This window comes from Typha latifolia, chromosome 5, assembly GCF_019914945.1.
Source record: "Typha latifolia isolate L0001 chromosome 5, TyphaL0001v2, whole genome shotgun sequence".
NCBI classification, from domain to species: Eukaryota; Viridiplantae; Streptophyta; class Magnoliopsida; order Poales; family Typhaceae; genus Typha; species Typha latifolia.
This window is the reverse complement of record NC_133090.1, coordinates 14,670,414-14,687,790: the sequence shown is the minus strand read 5'-3', so window position 1 is coordinate 14,687,790 and position 17,377 is coordinate 14,670,414. Positions and strand designations below refer to the sequence as shown.

The 17,377-nt window shown below is 37.3% G+C and overlaps 3 protein-coding genes across 6 annotated transcripts; 1 reads left to right on the top strand and 2 right to left on the bottom strand.

Moving 5' to 3' along the window:
* Positions 1-879: 879 nt before the first annotated feature.
* On the bottom strand, positions 880-4,733 carry LOC140788935 (cytochrome P450 CYP72A616-like). The gene is made up of 5 exons (XM_073138478.1): positions 4,251-4,733; positions 2,946-3,163; positions 2,571-2,815; positions 2,020-2,404; positions 880-1,480 (listed from the first exon to the last, which is right to left on the bottom strand). Exons 1-5 carry the CDS (start codon positions 4,564-4,566, stop codon positions 1,052-1,054), a joined length of 1,593 nt encoding a protein of 530 aa, XP_072994579.1. The 5' UTR covers positions 4,567-4,733; the 3' UTR covers positions 880-1,051.
* Positions 4,734-8,275: 3,542 nt separating this feature from the next.
* On the top strand, positions 8,276-11,585 carry LOC140788619 (transcription factor bHLH144-like). 4 transcript variants are annotated; one of them, XM_073137958.1, is made up of 4 exons: positions 8,276-8,527; positions 8,983-9,074; positions 9,174-9,354; positions 9,824-11,585. In XM_073137958.1, the coding sequence occupies exon 4, from the start codon at positions 10,129-10,131 to the stop codon at positions 10,903-10,905; it is 777 nt and encodes a 258-aa protein (XP_072994059.1). In that variant the 5' UTR covers positions 8,276-8,527; positions 8,983-9,074; positions 9,174-9,354; positions 9,824-10,128; the 3' UTR covers positions 10,906-11,585. The 4 variants fall into 4 exon arrangements, with proteins under 4 accessions (XP_072994059.1, XP_072994061.1, XP_072994062.1 ...); XM_073137960.1 differs by having other exon boundaries at positions 8,360-8,605; XM_073137961.1 differs by lacking the exon at positions 8,276-8,527 and adding an exon at positions 8,613-8,841.
* A 2,127-nt stretch (positions 11,586-13,712) lies between these two features.
* LOC140788114 (probable WRKY transcription factor 48) lies at positions 13,713-15,881 on the bottom strand. The gene is made up of 3 exons (XM_073137244.1): positions 15,213-15,881; positions 14,527-14,670; positions 13,713-14,384 (listed from the first exon to the last, which is right to left on the bottom strand). Exons 1-3 carry the CDS (start codon positions 15,653-15,655, stop codon positions 14,003-14,005), a joined length of 969 nt encoding a protein of 322 aa, XP_072993345.1. The 5' UTR covers positions 15,656-15,881; the 3' UTR covers positions 13,713-14,002.
* Positions 15,882-17,377: the final 1,496 nt, after the last annotated feature.

Here is a 17,377-nt window from a genome sequence, read left to right as displayed (position 1 = left end):
TATACATAACTCGTATTCTACTCTATACTCGAAACTATACTTGTGGCTAGGATTTTAGAAAGAAAATAAAAATTAGATAAAGTAATTGTATAGTGAAAATTAGATAGATTCCTCCTTTCCGTTTGATTTTTAAACTAGCTTTTTTATTTCTGTTATTGGTTGGAGGTTTTTGCTTCCTTTAGAAATTTATAAGGTTATATTTCTTTGACTGTCAAGATAAACCGAAGCTAACTTTAGACATTTTGTTTCTATGAATTCTTCTCATATTGACTTGATATTATATTTCATTAACTTATGTCAAAGGATCACAGCGCTACTTTTCTTTCTTATTTTCTATCAAAATAATAATAATATATATTAGTTACCTACTTACCCGTTAGAATTTTCCATTATAATATATCATTTGATTGTTAGATGATCTAATTTTAGGCCATCTAAGGACATTTTACTCTTACCTTAGAGAATAGAAAAAAGCGAAAAATATTGAGGGTAAGATGATCCTTTAACATTTTTCATTAACACTGTTAGCAAATGAGAGATGTTAAATAGTTAAAGTGAGTTAAATAAGAGAGCCTAGACAATATAAGCTATAATTTAAAAGATCTAGGTGTAATTAACCTGGTATATAATAGTGTAAAGTAGTAGTATATTACAAAATCCAATATTGTAAATCAAAAGTAACACAATAGATTTGATTATAAAAAAGTCGATTCACATGAACAATGTCCTCTTTTGGGTTGAATTTTTTTAGCCTATATAATTAATCTAGGATTGAAGCCTGTAATACTTTTCTTTGGACAGACTATCAAAATTCTGTGCATAAGAAAATACTAGTCTAGCGATGTACAAGCATCAGTCCCGCATAGCAAGTATACTGTATAAGAACAAAGATGGAAGAAAACCATCTTGAATCTTTGATACTCAACAAAGTATATATTGTGCTTTTCTGGAAGCCACAAAGCTTAAGATGCGTTACTGAGAAAGGTTTGCAATCCATAGAACAGTGGACTTTATTTACAGACAATTGCGCATTGCCATGGCGCTCATATAATCAGAGCCTCTGCAGTTTAATTTGCGCACCATGCTGAGGATACAGAGTTAACACTGTGTGCGGAGCATGGATATAAGACGGCGAGAGCTCAAATGAGAAATGTTGAAGGATCATGCTCAGTCCCATTTTTGCTTCCAGCAACGCGAAATTTTGGCCGATACAAATCCTCGGCCCCCAACCAAATGGAAAGAAGGCACCCTGATGATCCTTTGATGCCTTTGAGATCCCTTCTGCAAACCTCTCTGGTTTGAATTCGCTGGCGTCTTTTCCCCAGATGTCTGGATCATGGTGAATGAACATTATAGGCAATGTGAGGAGTACTCCAGGTGGGTAAACTATGCCTCCAAGCTGCATTGTTTTGTATGTCATCCTGTTAAGCAGAATCGCTGGTGGGTACAGCCTAAGAACCTCATATAGAATCATCGTTACCTGCCAAATGAAGTTGCAATTATTCAGGAAGATTGTCTATGCCAGATTATTATGATAGAATGCAGACAATTTCTGTGTTAAAAGTAAAAATTGCATTTCCAAATTATCTCAATTAGTATTCATGCTAGTTACAAATACTGATGTCATCTTATGTTTATCTTTTGGATCTAGTATGTTGAAAGACTAAAATAGTTCTTGGCTATTAGGCATTGATCTACAAGTAGACTTTTGCTATTATACCTATCAGAGAACAAATTCTAGCTTCGTATTGAAAGCCATAATTGTTTTATGACTAGGCGAGTAACGGCTATCAGAAATGGAGTTATTAATGTCGGTTAGCACAACAGTTTTCACAGTGATACCTGGGGATATTGTGTGAGCCTCTCTAACCCTGGCTTTAACATTAGTTCATTAAATAACAAATATTTCATAGAAACGAATTTTATGTCTTAGTTGTATGAGTGCTTAAATTTCTCGAGTATAAAAGTCTAATTTCGTCATGAAAAGGAAAAGGAAGTCTGAGTTGAATTGGTACTCACAATCTTTAAGCGACTTAAGCCCTCAAAATCTGGATTATTTTTCCCAAAGACTTGTAAAACCTCTTCCCTTGCACGAACTTGCCAGCTCGGATGCATGCCTAGAACAATCATTGTCCATGTCAGCAACACCGATGTTGTCTCCTGTCCTGCGAAGTAGAATAACTCGCATTCCTCAATCACCTCTTCAGTAGTCATCATAGGGTTGGACTTCCGATTTTCTTCAAAATATTTTTTATTTGACTCCAACAACAACCCCAGCAAGTCATCATTATTCGCTTCACCATCCTTTATGGCCTTCTCTCTCTTCCCAATAATGCCTCTTAGCAGTACTCGGATCTCTCTGGCAATTTTTTTCAGTCTTCTGTTGTCTCTGGTTGGGAGAAACCTAACACAACAATGAAGAAGAGTCTCAAAAGGCAGATCAATTGGATGCTCACCAAAAGATTATGCCTTTACTGGAGAAATATCATTTCATGGAAAGAAAAGGAAACTACAGTAGAACTTTAAGAAAAAAAAAACACTAGCAGCAAGGAAAAGGATAAAGAAGACACCTGTATCCTGGGATATAGACCGTCCTGAAACTTTGAATAACTAGCTCACCTAGCTCTGCTTGAAGTAGGAAAATCTGTCTTCCTTCTTGATAGCTGCTACCAAATGCTACTCGGGAGATGACATCTCCTGTGAAATTTCGGAGCTCAGGCCAAACATCTAATTCGAATGGTCCATGAGAAGAAACTGAACTTTCCCATCTGCTAATCAACTCAGTGCAACAGGTTGAGAATGACGGTAACATGCGCTGCAAAACAATAGAAAGATTATATTGATTGAGAAGAACACTGTAATTGCATATATAAGTGTCTATTGTGTAAATACGAGAGGTAGAATCTAGATTCAATCATATGTAATATTTGTTGAGCATAAATTACCTTTAACTTTTCCATATGAAAAGCAGGATTGAGAATCCTCCTGTGTCTAACCCATTTTTCACCTTCATAGTTCAGAAGCCCATCGATTAACAAACGTCCAAGTGGGGTTTTTAGTTTAGCAAAGTGGCCAAATTTGTTAGACAGGACTTCCCTTACTAACTCTTGATCTGTAAGTGTCACTCTGGGAACTGGACCAAACCAAGTAAAAGAAATTTTACCTGCATTTCAGTCTTCCATATCAGAAATACTCTTTTATATGTATAAATAAGGCACAGAACCGATCAATCAATTCCCTTTACAGTAGATATGTACTCTAAACAGAAAAGCTCTACATTTCTAGTAATTAAAAGAGCTGTACAAATGCTATTCTATCAATAGTTATAACCAGAAGGAGAAGAACATGAAAAGATCTAAGGTAACAGGTACAGAAATTGAGGAAACATTTGAGTATGTGCACTTTGCATAAAACTTTGTTTCTGCTATTTCTGAAGAATTGTATGTCAGGACTGTTTCGTAAATGGGTATTAATTTTCAAAGGAATCCAGGGAATCATCTCATATATAAGACGAAAGGGTCCCTATCCAATTGGATCATATTATTAAGAGCCGCAAGTGAAATAATACAAATTGATTCTCTAATAATCTACGGAGCTACTTTGGATATCTTGATAATAGTGTATCAATTTTCCCATAAGAAAAGAAAGAGACGTAGGGCATTCATCTTCAAGCACGCACGTCAGGACAAACACATCAATATAGGGGAAAATACAAAGGCAGTACACGAGACTGCAGAACACAATAAGAGGTCAAAGGGGAAACGATAGTTTCGTGTGGTCCACCCAACAACTATTATTCGCAGGCGATGATCATCAAGAAAGAGAGTTATAAATTCCCAGTATATTCATCTCAAACAACCAAAATAAGACAATTGCAATAAAAACACTCATATTATGATGGAATCTGGCTTTTACCATATTATTACCACACAGAAACCTTTTACTATATTGTTCAACATCATATTGCAATGCACTCTGCAGTCACATAAAGTATAGAGCACAAATTCTAAACACAATCACTTAAAAGTATAAAAAGGAAACAAAAATTAAAATTTCCAACCTTAATTACAGGGGTAAATGTTTAAATGATCCTTATATAATAGAGGAGCTTCCACACTACACTCCTCTGTCTAACTAGAATTAACCCCAATAGATGATACCTAGAATTCGAACTTAAAAAAATTCCACTCCGGAACTAGCGAATCTGAATCAAATTAAAGGAAAAGAAAGGAAAAAATTTGAACTTTTACCATTCTCCTTCATGGATCGGTGAAAGAAAGGAGCAACGCGGGGGGCGATATCGTGAGACAACGGCATCGGCTTGGCCTTGGCCTCTTGGCTAAGCCGGGTGTTCTCCCTCACGTCCCCGGAGAGGAAGCGGTAAGGTGTCCCGCGGAGTCCCTGAGCACGGAGCGCGCGGGCCAACCGCCTGGGCTTAAACCACGCCCACTCCAGCATCTGGAAGGCCCACCACGAGAGTAGTAGAAGAAGGCCTACCAGGCCCAGTACCAAGCTCCATGGCATCTCTACCAGTGAACCCATTCCCATACCCATACTGACAGCCATGGCCACGATGGTTAGAGAGATGGTAAGAGCCAGAGAAAGGGAGGTAGTGAGCAAATAAGACGCTGTTGGAGGGGGTCATATACTCATCATACGTGGCCTACCTTGTAGGAATTTCCTGCGTTCAGAATCTATCTTTTCTATCTCAATGTCTGGTCCACATAAACAATAAAAAATTATTGCAACTTGTGCCAGTTTCTAGATGATACTTGGTCTCCTTGTCCATTTTCAACCTAATAGATATTTGAAAAGCTCAAACATTATTTTTTAAGGTTAAGGTTAAGGTTCTTTCCACACAAAATAAAAACCATTATTTTTAAGAAAAATTGATAAAAATATCGTGTGTTTTGTTTTATTATTATTATTTATACCCTATTTTATAAATTAGTGTAGAGGAAAATTAATGAAGATATTAACTTCGAAAAATATGGATCGATTTAGATAGTAACAAAGGAGTCTATTAATTAAAAGACACAAAATAACAGGGTTAAACAAAAAATTTCACTTGAAAATAGTTTAGGGAGTTTTCGGTGTAACTAAGCTGGTATGCTTAATTTATAGAGTAGACAAAATATTACCCCTCCCCGATGTTGGACATCTGTCGTTTAAAATATAATATTTTAAAAGATTATTCTCCAAGCCTATTTATTAAATGAAAGACAGAGTTATAATATAAAATTAAAAAGATATATTATTTTCTAATAGTTGACGAGTTAATACGGTATATTCAATTTGTTTTCTTCCTACTAGTCCTTGTAACTTTGCCTCCAAGGAAAAAGAAAAGAAAGAAAGTTACCTCTTAAGCCTCGTGTGCATTGACTAACATAACTGTAGTTATCGATCGTAGACTTTTCTATTTATATATTATATACGTCTCAATTGTAGAGAAATCCCGTTACTAGAAGCTTGCTTCCAGGCAAATGATCATCACTTCTCTTTATATAAAGGAAGCAAGAATCGATTAGTATTAACTCCATAATTAAGTACTCTTAAAGCGATCGAATTAATATTCCTCAGTGGGCATTACTGTGAGCTTAATCTTCTCCATAGGGGGGGTGGGATCAATGGTGATCATGGCCATGAGAGCAGTAGACTGGTTATGGTGGAAGCCAAGGAAGCTGGAACGAATGCTTCGAGCTCAAGGGATGAAAGGCAACCCCTCGCGTTGTTCCACTCATCCATCATGCCATGGCACAACACGCTAATCTAATTTCAAACATAGTATTAGTATTTATATATATATATATATATATATATATTCTTTAGGCAAGAAGCTGTTCATTTGGGATTGGGCCGAATCCAGTGGTCATCCTTATGGATCCAGAATTGGTGAAACAAGTTGGGACACTTTGAGAGGAACAAGCTCCGCCCATTAAAGAAGCTGGTCACTGGACTTGTAGGCCATCGAGGTGAAAAGTGGGCTAGGCTAAACGCTGGAGGATTATTAACCCTGCCTTTCATCTTGATAAGCTCAAAGTATCAGCTTAAGTTTTTATTACTAATTATGGATATTGCCTGCGTTTTCTATGTGTTGCCATGAGCTGATTGATAAATGGGAGAAGCTCATTGGCCCCCTCAGGATATTGATGTGTGGCCTGTTAGTTTTTATTTCTAATAATTTTAACAAAAAATATTTATTCACATAATAAATCTAGTTTTATACTTTAAAATAAGATAATAATTATTATTTAATATAAATAATAATAAAAAGTCAAGGAATTCTGATCTACAAGTAACACCGAAGCGTAATTGCCTTAAAGAAAAATGACACCCTCTGTGTATCTTTCCTTCAGAAAACAATCTAAAACTTCGCTACCGCGTCACCGGATAACACAGTCTTTCAACGCGTCTTTACGAGAATCGTACCTCTCCAATTCTAATAAATAATATATATATAAAAAAGTGAAAATTAAAAATAGCCAAAGCTTTCTATTTAACTTAAAATTTTTATATTATTGTTATTTTTTTTTCTCATAAATAAATGGGGTTTATAGGTATCGGAGGACTTTTGAATTTTTTCAAAATTTATAACTCCAAATAAATTCAGCCTATCAATTATTTTAAAATGATCGCTGTGATAGTTACAAAACTTTTAAATTTTTTTAATTACTAATTTTAAATATAATTAAAATTCTGAAATCAGCAACATGGCCCAAGTTACAAAGCTTTACTGGAGATGTCTAGCGTTCGAGAAAGGGCAGCCCATATTTCAACTCCAAACAAAGCTAGGAGACCTGATTCTGAAAGACATCCAAAATTTCTTCCTCCATGTTTACCGGTGAGGATGCTTTATATATACAGTAGCAAACTATTCATATATCACATCTATGTTGGATAGATAAGCTTAATTATATAAGAGGTTGTTGTAATCTCCTCTTATTTATTTACTTGATTCATCTTAATAAAACACACAATTATTTCATTCTATTTTAATTTCTTTCTTTTTACAATAGTAAACTTAGCAACTAAAGTTTCATTTTTAAGACAGGTTTCTGCCCACGAAGAACAACAGGAGAACGAAGGCAATCTCTAAGGAGATCGATGCACTCTTAACGAAGATGATTGAGAAAAGAGAGGAGGCATTAAGGAAGGGAGGGGACAAAAATGATAACCTATTAGGCTTGCTTTTGGACTCAAATCTGAAGGGCCAACAGGATCCAATTGACCACAGAGGATGTCACCGGAGAATGCAAGCTCTTCTAAATTGCAGATAAAACATCAATTTTGCACCAAGTCCTTCGATTGTATCCTTCGGTCATTATGCTCCGGAGAGTAACAACCAAAGAAGTGAATTTGGGAGCCTTCACACTTCCTCCTGGAGTACTGCTCATCCTACCAACATCACCGGAGACGATGCCCGTGAGTTCAAGCCGGAGCGTCCAAAGCCTCGAAGGTCTCAGGCACCTTCCTACCGTTCGCCGGCGGCCAAGGATTCACAATGCTAGAGGCTAATAAGATGTGCATTCGGGTCACCCTCCTATGCTCATGCACCCACAGCATTTGGGATCAACTATTCATCATCATGAACACAACAGTGAAGTGCACAAAATAGTCCATGGCAATTTTTTTTTTAATTTAAAAAAAAGGCTTCTACTAAATAATAAGATCACAATCAGTCAATGTCTATAAATTGTCTCATTTCTGCCCACAGAGATGAGGCCTCAACAGTCAACATTTTAATCAAAAGTTGGTAGCAGGTCACCCTCACAAAGGAAATACTTGCCTCCCAGAAACAGTGAAGCCACTGCATTATTACTCAGTACTCATTTACACATCAATCATCCAATGCATAACTTGTCAATTAGTTCACACTTTGATGCTTTGAAATAATTTACTCGGTTTGGATGCATGTCAGAGTTGGTCATTATTGACCCATAAGATGGGTATAACATAATATGATAAGAAGAGCTAATTTTTTAAAAAAAATTAAAAAAAGGGTCTTAAATTCAAATATGGTATTATGTAGTTTTTAACTACTAGAATGTTATGACATAATATATTATTGGCTTGCTTAAGCATTAAGCTCATTGATTACCTAATAAAGGGGTTGATGATCTTTAGAAAACTATATTTATAGAACAAACATTATTATATAGGTAACAATCTTTCTAAAATGATACGAATACACGTATAAGATATCATTTTACTTATGATTATTGCTATATTTTTTTTTAAAAATATATTGAAATATTTTGTTAAAAAAAATTATAGTTTATTTTCTCTCTCTCAAGAGAGAGAGAGAGAGAGAGAGAGAGAGAGAGAGAGAGAGGGCAAGAAATTTAACTCTAGGGTTAGCTTCTTTTTAGAAAGCGGTAGGTCTGTGTCTCAACTGGTGTTTGCCTTTTCCTACCTTCTCCTTTCCTCGTGCTGCCGCTTTCTTGGTGTCAGAGCCCTTCGAATTCGTCCGGAAAGCGCCTCCAAGTTTCGATTTTGATCTGGCCATCGTCGAATCCACGTCCTTCTCGTAAGAACACTCTTCTCGGATTCTTGTGTCACGCTCCGATTCCGGGTCTTCTCTCGTCTAGCTTTATTGCCTCTACAGGTTTAAGGACAGACAAGCTTCCGTTTCTTTTTTATGAAACTTGGGAATCTTTAGTGCTTTCCTCAATTCTGTCTAGATCTGGGGTGCTTTTAGATCCCGTGATCTCATTTGCTATGTCGTGCTTGATTCGTTTTACAGCTATAAAATTTGGTTCTTAATTGTTACACGAGCTTTTCTTTATAAAATCCAGTGTTTGTGTTTATTAAAGTAGGTTCCTTTTTGTTAAATTATGATCAGTGAGTAATTTTTCATCCCTTTGTTTTTAATCATCTTCATTCGTCTGTTCTATTTCTATTTTACCGTTTTTTAGTCATTGGGTTCTCTTATGTCATGTTTTGTGTTAATTTGAGAAACTTTACGTTCAATCGTGGCCTCAGGATCAAAAGAAGCTTGCAAGATCGAAGAACAGCATGCCGTGGGCACCATTGTACTCGAATTATTGCCTGGTTGTCTTTTTCCGGGTTATTGTGTATGATCTTTGCCCTTTGTAATATATATACTTGATATAAGGTAAGATTGTTTCTTAGTATTTTTGGAGGTTATTGTTTTTTTACTTGTTATTGTGCAGGTAAAGTGAAGCAACCGATTTGAAGGGTTCTTGTGTTGCAAGTTTTCGTTTATATTTATTTTGGAGAAGTGAGATGTTCATTGAGGTTGAGCTGAAGAGATATCGTACTGTGATGGAAGTTGGGGAGATCATAATGGATGTTAGAATCAGTGCTTACTATCAGTTGATGCAAGTTTGCCAGGTGACCAACTATTTCTCATCTTTATGGTGTGCTTCTATCTTATCTTCTTCATCAGATTATAGTTGACATGGCATATTTTCTTCATATAATGATCACAACAAGTGGCGATAGTAAAAATTAAATACTAAATAGTTGATCAGTTGCAAATCAGTGAGATAATAATTTGTATAGAATGTTGCAAGATCTTGACAAGGAGAAAATTGAGCACTTGCATTGATGTACAAATATTACATCTTATATGGAGTTTGGTATTGTAACTACCTCCCTTATTTTCTCATCAACTGCAAAGATTGACATGATCATAAGGTATCCAATTATGAGATTAAAGCTTATTTCCTTTTTCTTTAAGACTGTGGTTCTACTTCGTAAGTGCAGACATATATTTGTATATGTACATTGCTTTAATGTCTTTGTTTTGCATTCTTTTGTTACTAAACCGACATATTATTTCTCTCTTTTGAAATGGCAGGCTGAATACTTCCGTCAGTTGCTTAAGCCTGTCACGTAGTTTGAAGTTTGACACAAGTTTAGTTAACTGCAAGACCTACTTATTAAGTTTGATCTATTGCAAACAAACGATTCATAGAAGTCACTAAATCAGGAAGATGGCTAGCTTGGGATAGAAAATCCTATTCTGTCCAGCATTGCCAATCAGAACATTCTATAGCTTTGTTTCAGACGTACAACCGAAAACATACACTTTCCACTTCACATTAGGGCGTTCATTATTCTCTGCTACAATATCCCAGTGATTCGGTACACTACTAGGGATCTATGCAGAGGGATCCTAGAAACTTTACTGGAAATGGGTATGCTCATGCATATGAAGCGGGTGGTTTTGCCCAAGACACACCTTTGGGTGGTCACTACACTTATGGTGTCTCCGCTTCACCTGCCTTTAGTGTCAATCTAGCAGAGATAAATCCTCAATTGCCAAGCCCACTTGGTGGATTTGAGTTACAACCTTCTGAAAACTGCCCTAGGAACTTCATCATCTTTGACCAGACTGATGACAAAAGTCGGGTCATGTTTCATCCTGCCTTGGTCCACAAATTCAGTTCGGTGAAAAACAACATGTATCCCACCCAACCTGATGCAGATAGAAAAAGTTCAAGCAGAACGAACAATAGCCAGGGGAATGATAATCATGATAAGTATTCTTCTTCTTTTAAGGAGGATACAAAAGATATTGATGCATTGCTTAGCTCGGACGAAGAAGGAGAAGATGAAGAAGATGATGATGTTGTCAGCACTGGCCGAACTCCTAATCACTGGGGAAGCAGCTCCCGCTCCCCTGGTTCTTCTTGCTCAACAAAAGTTCTGAAACATAGCATGTCGAGCTTTTCTTCTGCTGGGAACTGGACCAACAATGGATCAATCAGCAATCAAGATACTAGAGATAGAGCAAGGGATATGGTCAGGGTTCTTAGGGAAATCATTCCTGGTGGTGAACTGTTGGATACTTCCGCAGTTCTTGATGAGGCTGTTAAATATCTGAAGTACCTCAAAATGGAAGTCAAGAAGCTTGGAATACAGAGCTTCGACGACTAGAATTGTTTGGCTTCATAATGATCTTTGCAGGGGATCAGATAAATAAAGGTGAAGACACTATAGTAGTGTCTCTAATAAGGTAATTATTATTGTTGCTAGTCCCATATGTACTACAACTACTTGGTGTGAATGATTACTTCATTGGAGAGGTTCATTTCTATTTGAAGAGTGGAAAGCAGCAAAAGGGAATAAATAGTATAGTGGGAGCAGGAAAAATCCAGCTTTTGCTTTCACAATGGGCCTTTCTAGTGCTGCTCTTGGGATTTCGCCGCTTTAAAGTGTGGGGTTAGGACTCCCTGAAGCTGTGCTTTTCTGCTTCCCTCTTCATATATAGGTGTGGTGGGTGGAGGGGTTGCCGTTGCATGATCCTATTATGTCGTCCTTATCTTTTGTGATGTCTGAGCATAGCACTACCTCTCTTTATCTCCACCTCTCTTTAGTGGGCACCCCAATATGATACTCTTGTCAAAGGTTACCTTTGTCTGCTTTTTGTAACCTCATCTCTCTGTTCTTCTGTTTAAATATGATGTAAATTATGCCCACATATCTGGGGATTATGTATAACAACTTATGATCGGCTATATTTTGATAGTTGTACTGTAGTATCGTCTTTCCAAAGTAAAGAACTTTTATTGTAGTTTGTAAGGATTTTATGAGATTATTTTGTCAATTTTTTTTAACCTTTTATCTAGCTTATTGCAAGCTCGAAACTCGAAAGAGCATCATTACTGTTATGTTTCTACATAACGTGCTCACAAAAGGTTACTTTTTTAGTCAACTGTTAATCTCTTTCAATTTTAAGGACATCAAACCATCGGTGCACAAAAAGAGTAGGCGACTGAGTAAAGATTGCAGCTCCTTAATTTGATCTAGATATTAAGATTAACATTATCTTAATAGCATGCGAAGCTACTTGCAAAATTAAAAACAAATCCCTGGCGTGGAATTCACTCGAGGAGAGGTTTGAAATTATAGCTTGCTGCTTTGTGCATTTGAAAACATTAGTTTTGCTTCAAGACTTCTCCAATCATGGAGGCCGCAGTAACCGGATAGACTCGTACTCATAATTACTCCTTGCATGTGATCATTAGTGGGTTAATTAGGCTTCTATCCTTCTCTAATCCTACTTTCTAACCTTCTTAAAATGAAATTATCTGGAAATCTTGTGCGAAATTAGGACCGTAAAATTCACATTTTGGAGGTTAATTTGAACACTTTATTGTGTGAATGGAGGAGAGAAAATTAGCCAAAAACGGGTGAAGATGTGATTGCTGCCTAAATGACTTTTGGCTCTTCTTACTTCCGACAGTGATGGATAACTTACTCTTGTGAGACATCTAATCATCAATTGGGCAAAAGGAGAAAGTACGACAACTCAATGAAGCTATTCCTTTTTCGAGAACAAGTGGAGGAATAAACTTCACCTCTGCTGAACTCTACAATGCGAGGACGGTATAAATGTATCAGATAAAATCCAATTCTATTTCATATCAGAATTTTGAATTCATATCTGAATAGTCTACGCAGATCTGAATATAAGCTAAAAATAATCCGAATAGTTTGACCTTTTATGAAATCAGGTTCTTTTATACCTTTACGTGAAACTCTAATCTACTTTTCAAAATAGTTTTATGAATTCAAAATTATTTTAGAGTGAAAAAAATGTGAATACTGATATGATGATCATTTTCACCCTTAACCTTTATATATTAAACTAGAAAGTTTATGCTAAAAACTTTGGCAAAGAGTGCAATACTTTTCTAACCACAAGATTGCCTCAAGATTTGATACTTATATGATGGCAATTGTTTTCAGCCGACCTTCGTTCAAATCCTACGCATGTCAATACTTTTAATTTATTCCATTGCATGTGCTTGAATAGCATCTTGTTACATCCACGTTAGCTCAATGACACGATTAATTCGATCTCTATCTATCTCTCTCTGTCTCCCTCTCTCTCTCTCCCTCTCTCTCATCGAATGTCATGTCACCTAGGAATCCACATTGCACGCGTAGCAAGCTGCAAAAGCCCACAATTTTGGTTCAATGAATCGTCTTTTTGATGGCCCATTTGATGGAATTGCTTATCACGAGGGTTGGCAATTTGTATTCCTTCAATTATGCACCGGGGAATATGCAGCATCCGATCTTATTTCTTTCTTAGAGAACTTGACCCAATCAATCTCTAATACCGATGTTCTTAATTTCACGGATTGCTTCTGATTCAATCGTTTAAGAAATTAATTTTCAGCATCTCTCTCTCTCTCTCTCTCTCTCTTGCTCATAATATAAAACATTATCTTCTATCTTGCCAAACAACTCGCATGCAGAAAGAAGAGAAGGCGATGAAAGCTGCAACTCTGAAGGAAGAATCTACGAGACCAGTCATATCTCGATCATTTAAGTCAAGGTCGTTTTACTTGAATAGTAGATTAGGTATATGTGGGTTCCTGCTTTGGTAACCTGTGAGACTTCCACACAGTGTGTATATATATATATATATATATATATATCTAGCTTGCTGATTCATCATCCATCCTAGGATTAATTCAAATCTTTCTTACGAATAATTATTCAACTAAGCATACCAATACCATAACAATAATCGTATGCAATGAGGAATGTTCTTAATTTCTATATTTCATTTAGTGATGATGTGAGGTTATGGAGGTTAGACTAATGGCTGTACTTTACTCTTGGAAACATCCTGCTGCTTCCCATCAAATAATTAAGCATAACTGCGAATTCCTTTCCAATAAATAAGTAACTCTCAACTATAAATCAAACAAGGAACAAGACCAATCGTGTGGTAGATATAACCTACTGTGCATAAAATTTCTCCATTATCTGAAGCAGAAAACACGGAGAATATTCTTCTCTAGAATGAGTCAGATACATCCATTAACTACTCCATCTATACAATACTAGTTAAGTTCATCACATGCCCAAAAATAACTAGGTACATGCACAAGAAGAGTGGACTCATATAGATAGATATGCATATACGTATATATATATATATATATATATGTATGTATATATAACCTAATTAAGAACAAGAGTAGATTTTATATGTAACCTAATTAATTAAACTCTCTCATGGTTGGTTTGTATGGATGAAGGAGGGCACGATATCCTGCAAGAGGCCATAGTCAGGGAACTGTTGCTGCTGATGAAGAGGAGGTGGTAGGCTTGGCAGGTACATGCTAGGGTTTGTGCCAATTACCTGCCTATTGCTGTTCATCATAAGGGGAACTTGGTGCATTAGAAGTTGATGATGATGATGATGATGGAGATGATCAAAGCTTGATTGCATTGCTTGCACTGGAGGAAACACATGCGTGCTTCCTCGTATCGTCGGCGGGCTTTGATGATTGTGCTGCCCTTCGTACGTCGTGATCACGATCGTCGGATCTTTGTAACACCTCTCAACTCTCTTCTTCACCGGGCACTTCTGCGTCGTGCACCGGTAGTAGCTCCTGCGATCCATTAATGATCGAGATCGATGTTCCGTTACGAAAGTCATGTACGTATATATATATATATATGTATTGAGTTACTAATGGATTGAGCTATATATATATTGAGAGCTGTGAGTTGGAGAATTTGGTGGTGGCTCACCTTGGATAAGGGCTGTTCTTGACTGCCTTCTGGCCGTACTTGCGCCACCGGTAGCCATCTTCCAGATGGTCGACTTCGCTCTTGGTCATGAAAGCGACGCGAGGCTCCCTTTCCCTCTTCTCTCCTTTCTTCTTCGGCTTGTTCCTGATTTGAATTGGATTCCAATTAACCATCAGAATAATTTACAAGCTACTCCAGAATAGGTGATTATTATTAGTCCTAATTATTCTTAGCTAGTGATCTTATATATTGTTAGTAGTTCATTTCATGAGGAGATGAATTAATCATCCAAAATTAAGAAAATCCTATCATGATATAAGATCGCATATATCCATCCTGATGGTTGAAAAGGGATGCTAGAAATTTAGTTCACAACATGTCAAGACTTGTCTGCGATCTTGATAGATATAATCATATAGAAAGCCTTGTTAATTAGCAAGCAAGTAGGGAATTTATGGAAAGTTTTGTTTGTTAGGCATGGTGAGAAACCCTAGGGAGTAAGAATCAATAAGCAAAAAGGGATCAAAGAATACAAGTCCCAGCTTCTATGCATCAAAAAGAGAAAAATGGAAAGAAACCATTTAGCTAGCTAGCTAATAAAACAGACCTACACTCATTATTCAAAACGAAATAATAATAATAATAATAATAATAATAATAATTAAAGGTTGTACAAATTAACCTACCCTTTCTTAGATTTGTCGTCCTCTTCCAGCTGCTGCTTCTCCTGCTTGATCACCTGATCCTTCTTGCACCCCACTGAGTCCTCCTCCCCGGACAACGACGACACCGACGAGTTCGGCGTCAACGGCATGATCATATTATTACTACCAACACCACTGTTAACATCCACCGCCATTTCTCTCTTCATGGCGATGCCACCGAAAGCATCCGTCGCCAAAGCGCTTGGCATGTTGAAGCCATGCAAGACCTCGGAGAAGCTCGCGTAAGCCGCATGTCCTCCGCCGCCGCCTTCTTGGGTCGTCTCGTGATCACCAGCCTCACCTCCGCCCGGCCTCTGCGAGAAGAGGGACAGGAGATCGTCTTGGAACAGCGGGAAGTCGTCGAGGCGCTCTCGGAGGAAGCGGTGATGGTCATTCTGGTAGACCTCTCCTTTCTCTCCTGCCATGGGGAGTGTGGTAGGAAGAGAGAGAGAGAGAGAGAGAGAGAGAGAGAGAGAGAGAGAGAGAGAGAGAGAGAGAGAGGTGTAGTTAGTAGTAACGAAGGAAAGGGAGAAGAAGAAGAAGAAGAAGAGGAACGCTTAGGCTTTGGTCTTTCTTTTGGTTCAATGTTTTGGACATTGGTTGGGTGAAAGAATGGACTACTTCTCGATACCTCTTCTTTAATAATTACGTATAAACTAATTTTAATTTTTCGTATATATGGTGATGAGTCAGACAAACACCACCATCACCGGCAGAAGTCGGTCACGTGGTTAAAAACCAAAAAAAGAACGGAAAACGGCAGTCAAACTTTGAAACCCTTAGATGCTTCCGACACGTGCGCACGCCGCTTTGACCGGCACCTCGGCACGTGCGGGAGATTAAAAGCCCGGCAAAGAAAACGTCGGCCCCGTGCGCCTCTGTCCGTCCGATCTACATCTAATGGCGGTGAGAGCGCGATGGCACAGCGAAGGATACGTGCACCAGTGGCTAAAGCTTTTCAGGCTAGGTGTGAAATCGGCGCAGTATATAGTACGAGTCGGTGACGAAAGCTGCTGCGTTTTAGCCGACCACGATCTATTCGTATCTTCTGATAACGTAGTTGTAAAACCCATTAAATTTTGTGTACGAATTTTAATGGTTGGTCGACACCGGAGGATTAGGTGAAATGAGAGACTAATCGTATCCAATTAATGGTTTGTGTTTGACCAAAAGATTAATCATCTATATGTGGTGGGGGATCGAGACGTGATAGCTTTGGCTTCGTTCATGACTAGTCTAATCCGTATTTATAAATGTGTACCAATTAATTTAAACAGCTTGGGCTTGGTGCTCAGTGTTTAATGTGAAGATGGTGTTTGATTCCTTTTAAAAGAGGTTATTATTTTCATGACAGCGAACAGACATGAGCTGGACAAAGAGTCAAATCTGTATCCTTTCTAAATACAGAGTCACTTAAATTTCACTAAGCTTTTAATTGACTAGTCTAGGCTTTAAGCCATATACGTTACCGAAAAATTACTCTGAATCAAACGCCGTTGAGATCTGCTCGAAGTCGTTGCGCTATCGAGCTATTCCTCCAAGCTAATAACACTATTGAATCATCAGCTGAATCAAGTCAAGCCACCAAACTACTAAATAATTTCTCTACAATATTATTTTAAAATTAGAGTTGAACCCATTTATTACTCGTGAAGATTACTTCGGTGAAAGCTGTGTTTTTGTACTCGTTCTTACTCAACTTTGCCAGTCTACAAATGGTGTTACTTGAACCACGTGTATACATACACATTAATTGTATACATTTGTGAGATCGACTCCTCGTCATTTATGAATTATGATAGTAGGAATCTTGTCGTTATATTTGGTAAGTGGTAGATATTTTGACAATTTCAGACAAAACTAGTAAAGAGAGAATGATCACGACGACACTCAAGTCAAAGTTTTAAAAAATATTTATAAAAAATATAATTAATAAATGAGGTTAGTGTTCCTTCCTATTTGGTGTTAATTAATTTAGTCGTATGAGAAGACGCCTTTCAACTGCGTAACACTATGATCCGTATTCATTGCTCACGAAGAGAATCCTTTAGCTTATCCGTAGGTTAATTACTTGCAAAATTAACTACGTAGAATTAATAATAACTACGTGGGCAAAATGGAGGGGCGACGGTGTCGAATCCAAAGGG

Coding starts and splice junctions, on each gene's coding strand:
- LOC140788935 (XM_073138478.1), bottom strand. CDS start 4,566: ATGGCTGTCAGTATGGGTATGGGAATGGGTTCACTGGTAGAGATGCCA. Junction 3,164..4,250: donor CCGATCCATGAAGGAGAATG/GTAAAAGTTCAA, acceptor ACTGAAATGCAG/GTAAAATTTCTTTTACTTGG. Junction 1,481..2,019: donor GCTTAAGTCGCTTAAAGATT/GTGAGTACCAAT, acceptor TTCATTTGGCAG/GTAACGATGATTCTATATGA.
- LOC140788619 (XM_073137958.1), top strand. CDS start 10,129: ATGCAGAGGGATCCTAGAAACTTTACTGGAAATGGGTATGCTCATGCA.
- LOC140788114 (XM_073137244.1), bottom strand. CDS start 15,655: ATGGCAGGAGAGAAAGGAGAGGTCTACCAGAATGACCATCACCGCTTC. Junction 14,671..15,212: donor GACGACAAATCTAAGAAAGG/GTAGGTTAATTT, acceptor AATTCAAATCAG/GAACAAGCCGAAGAAGAAAG. Junction 14,385..14,526: donor AAGAACAGCCCTTATCCAAG/GTGAGCCACCAC, acceptor AATGGATCGCAG/GAGCTACTACCGGTGCACGA.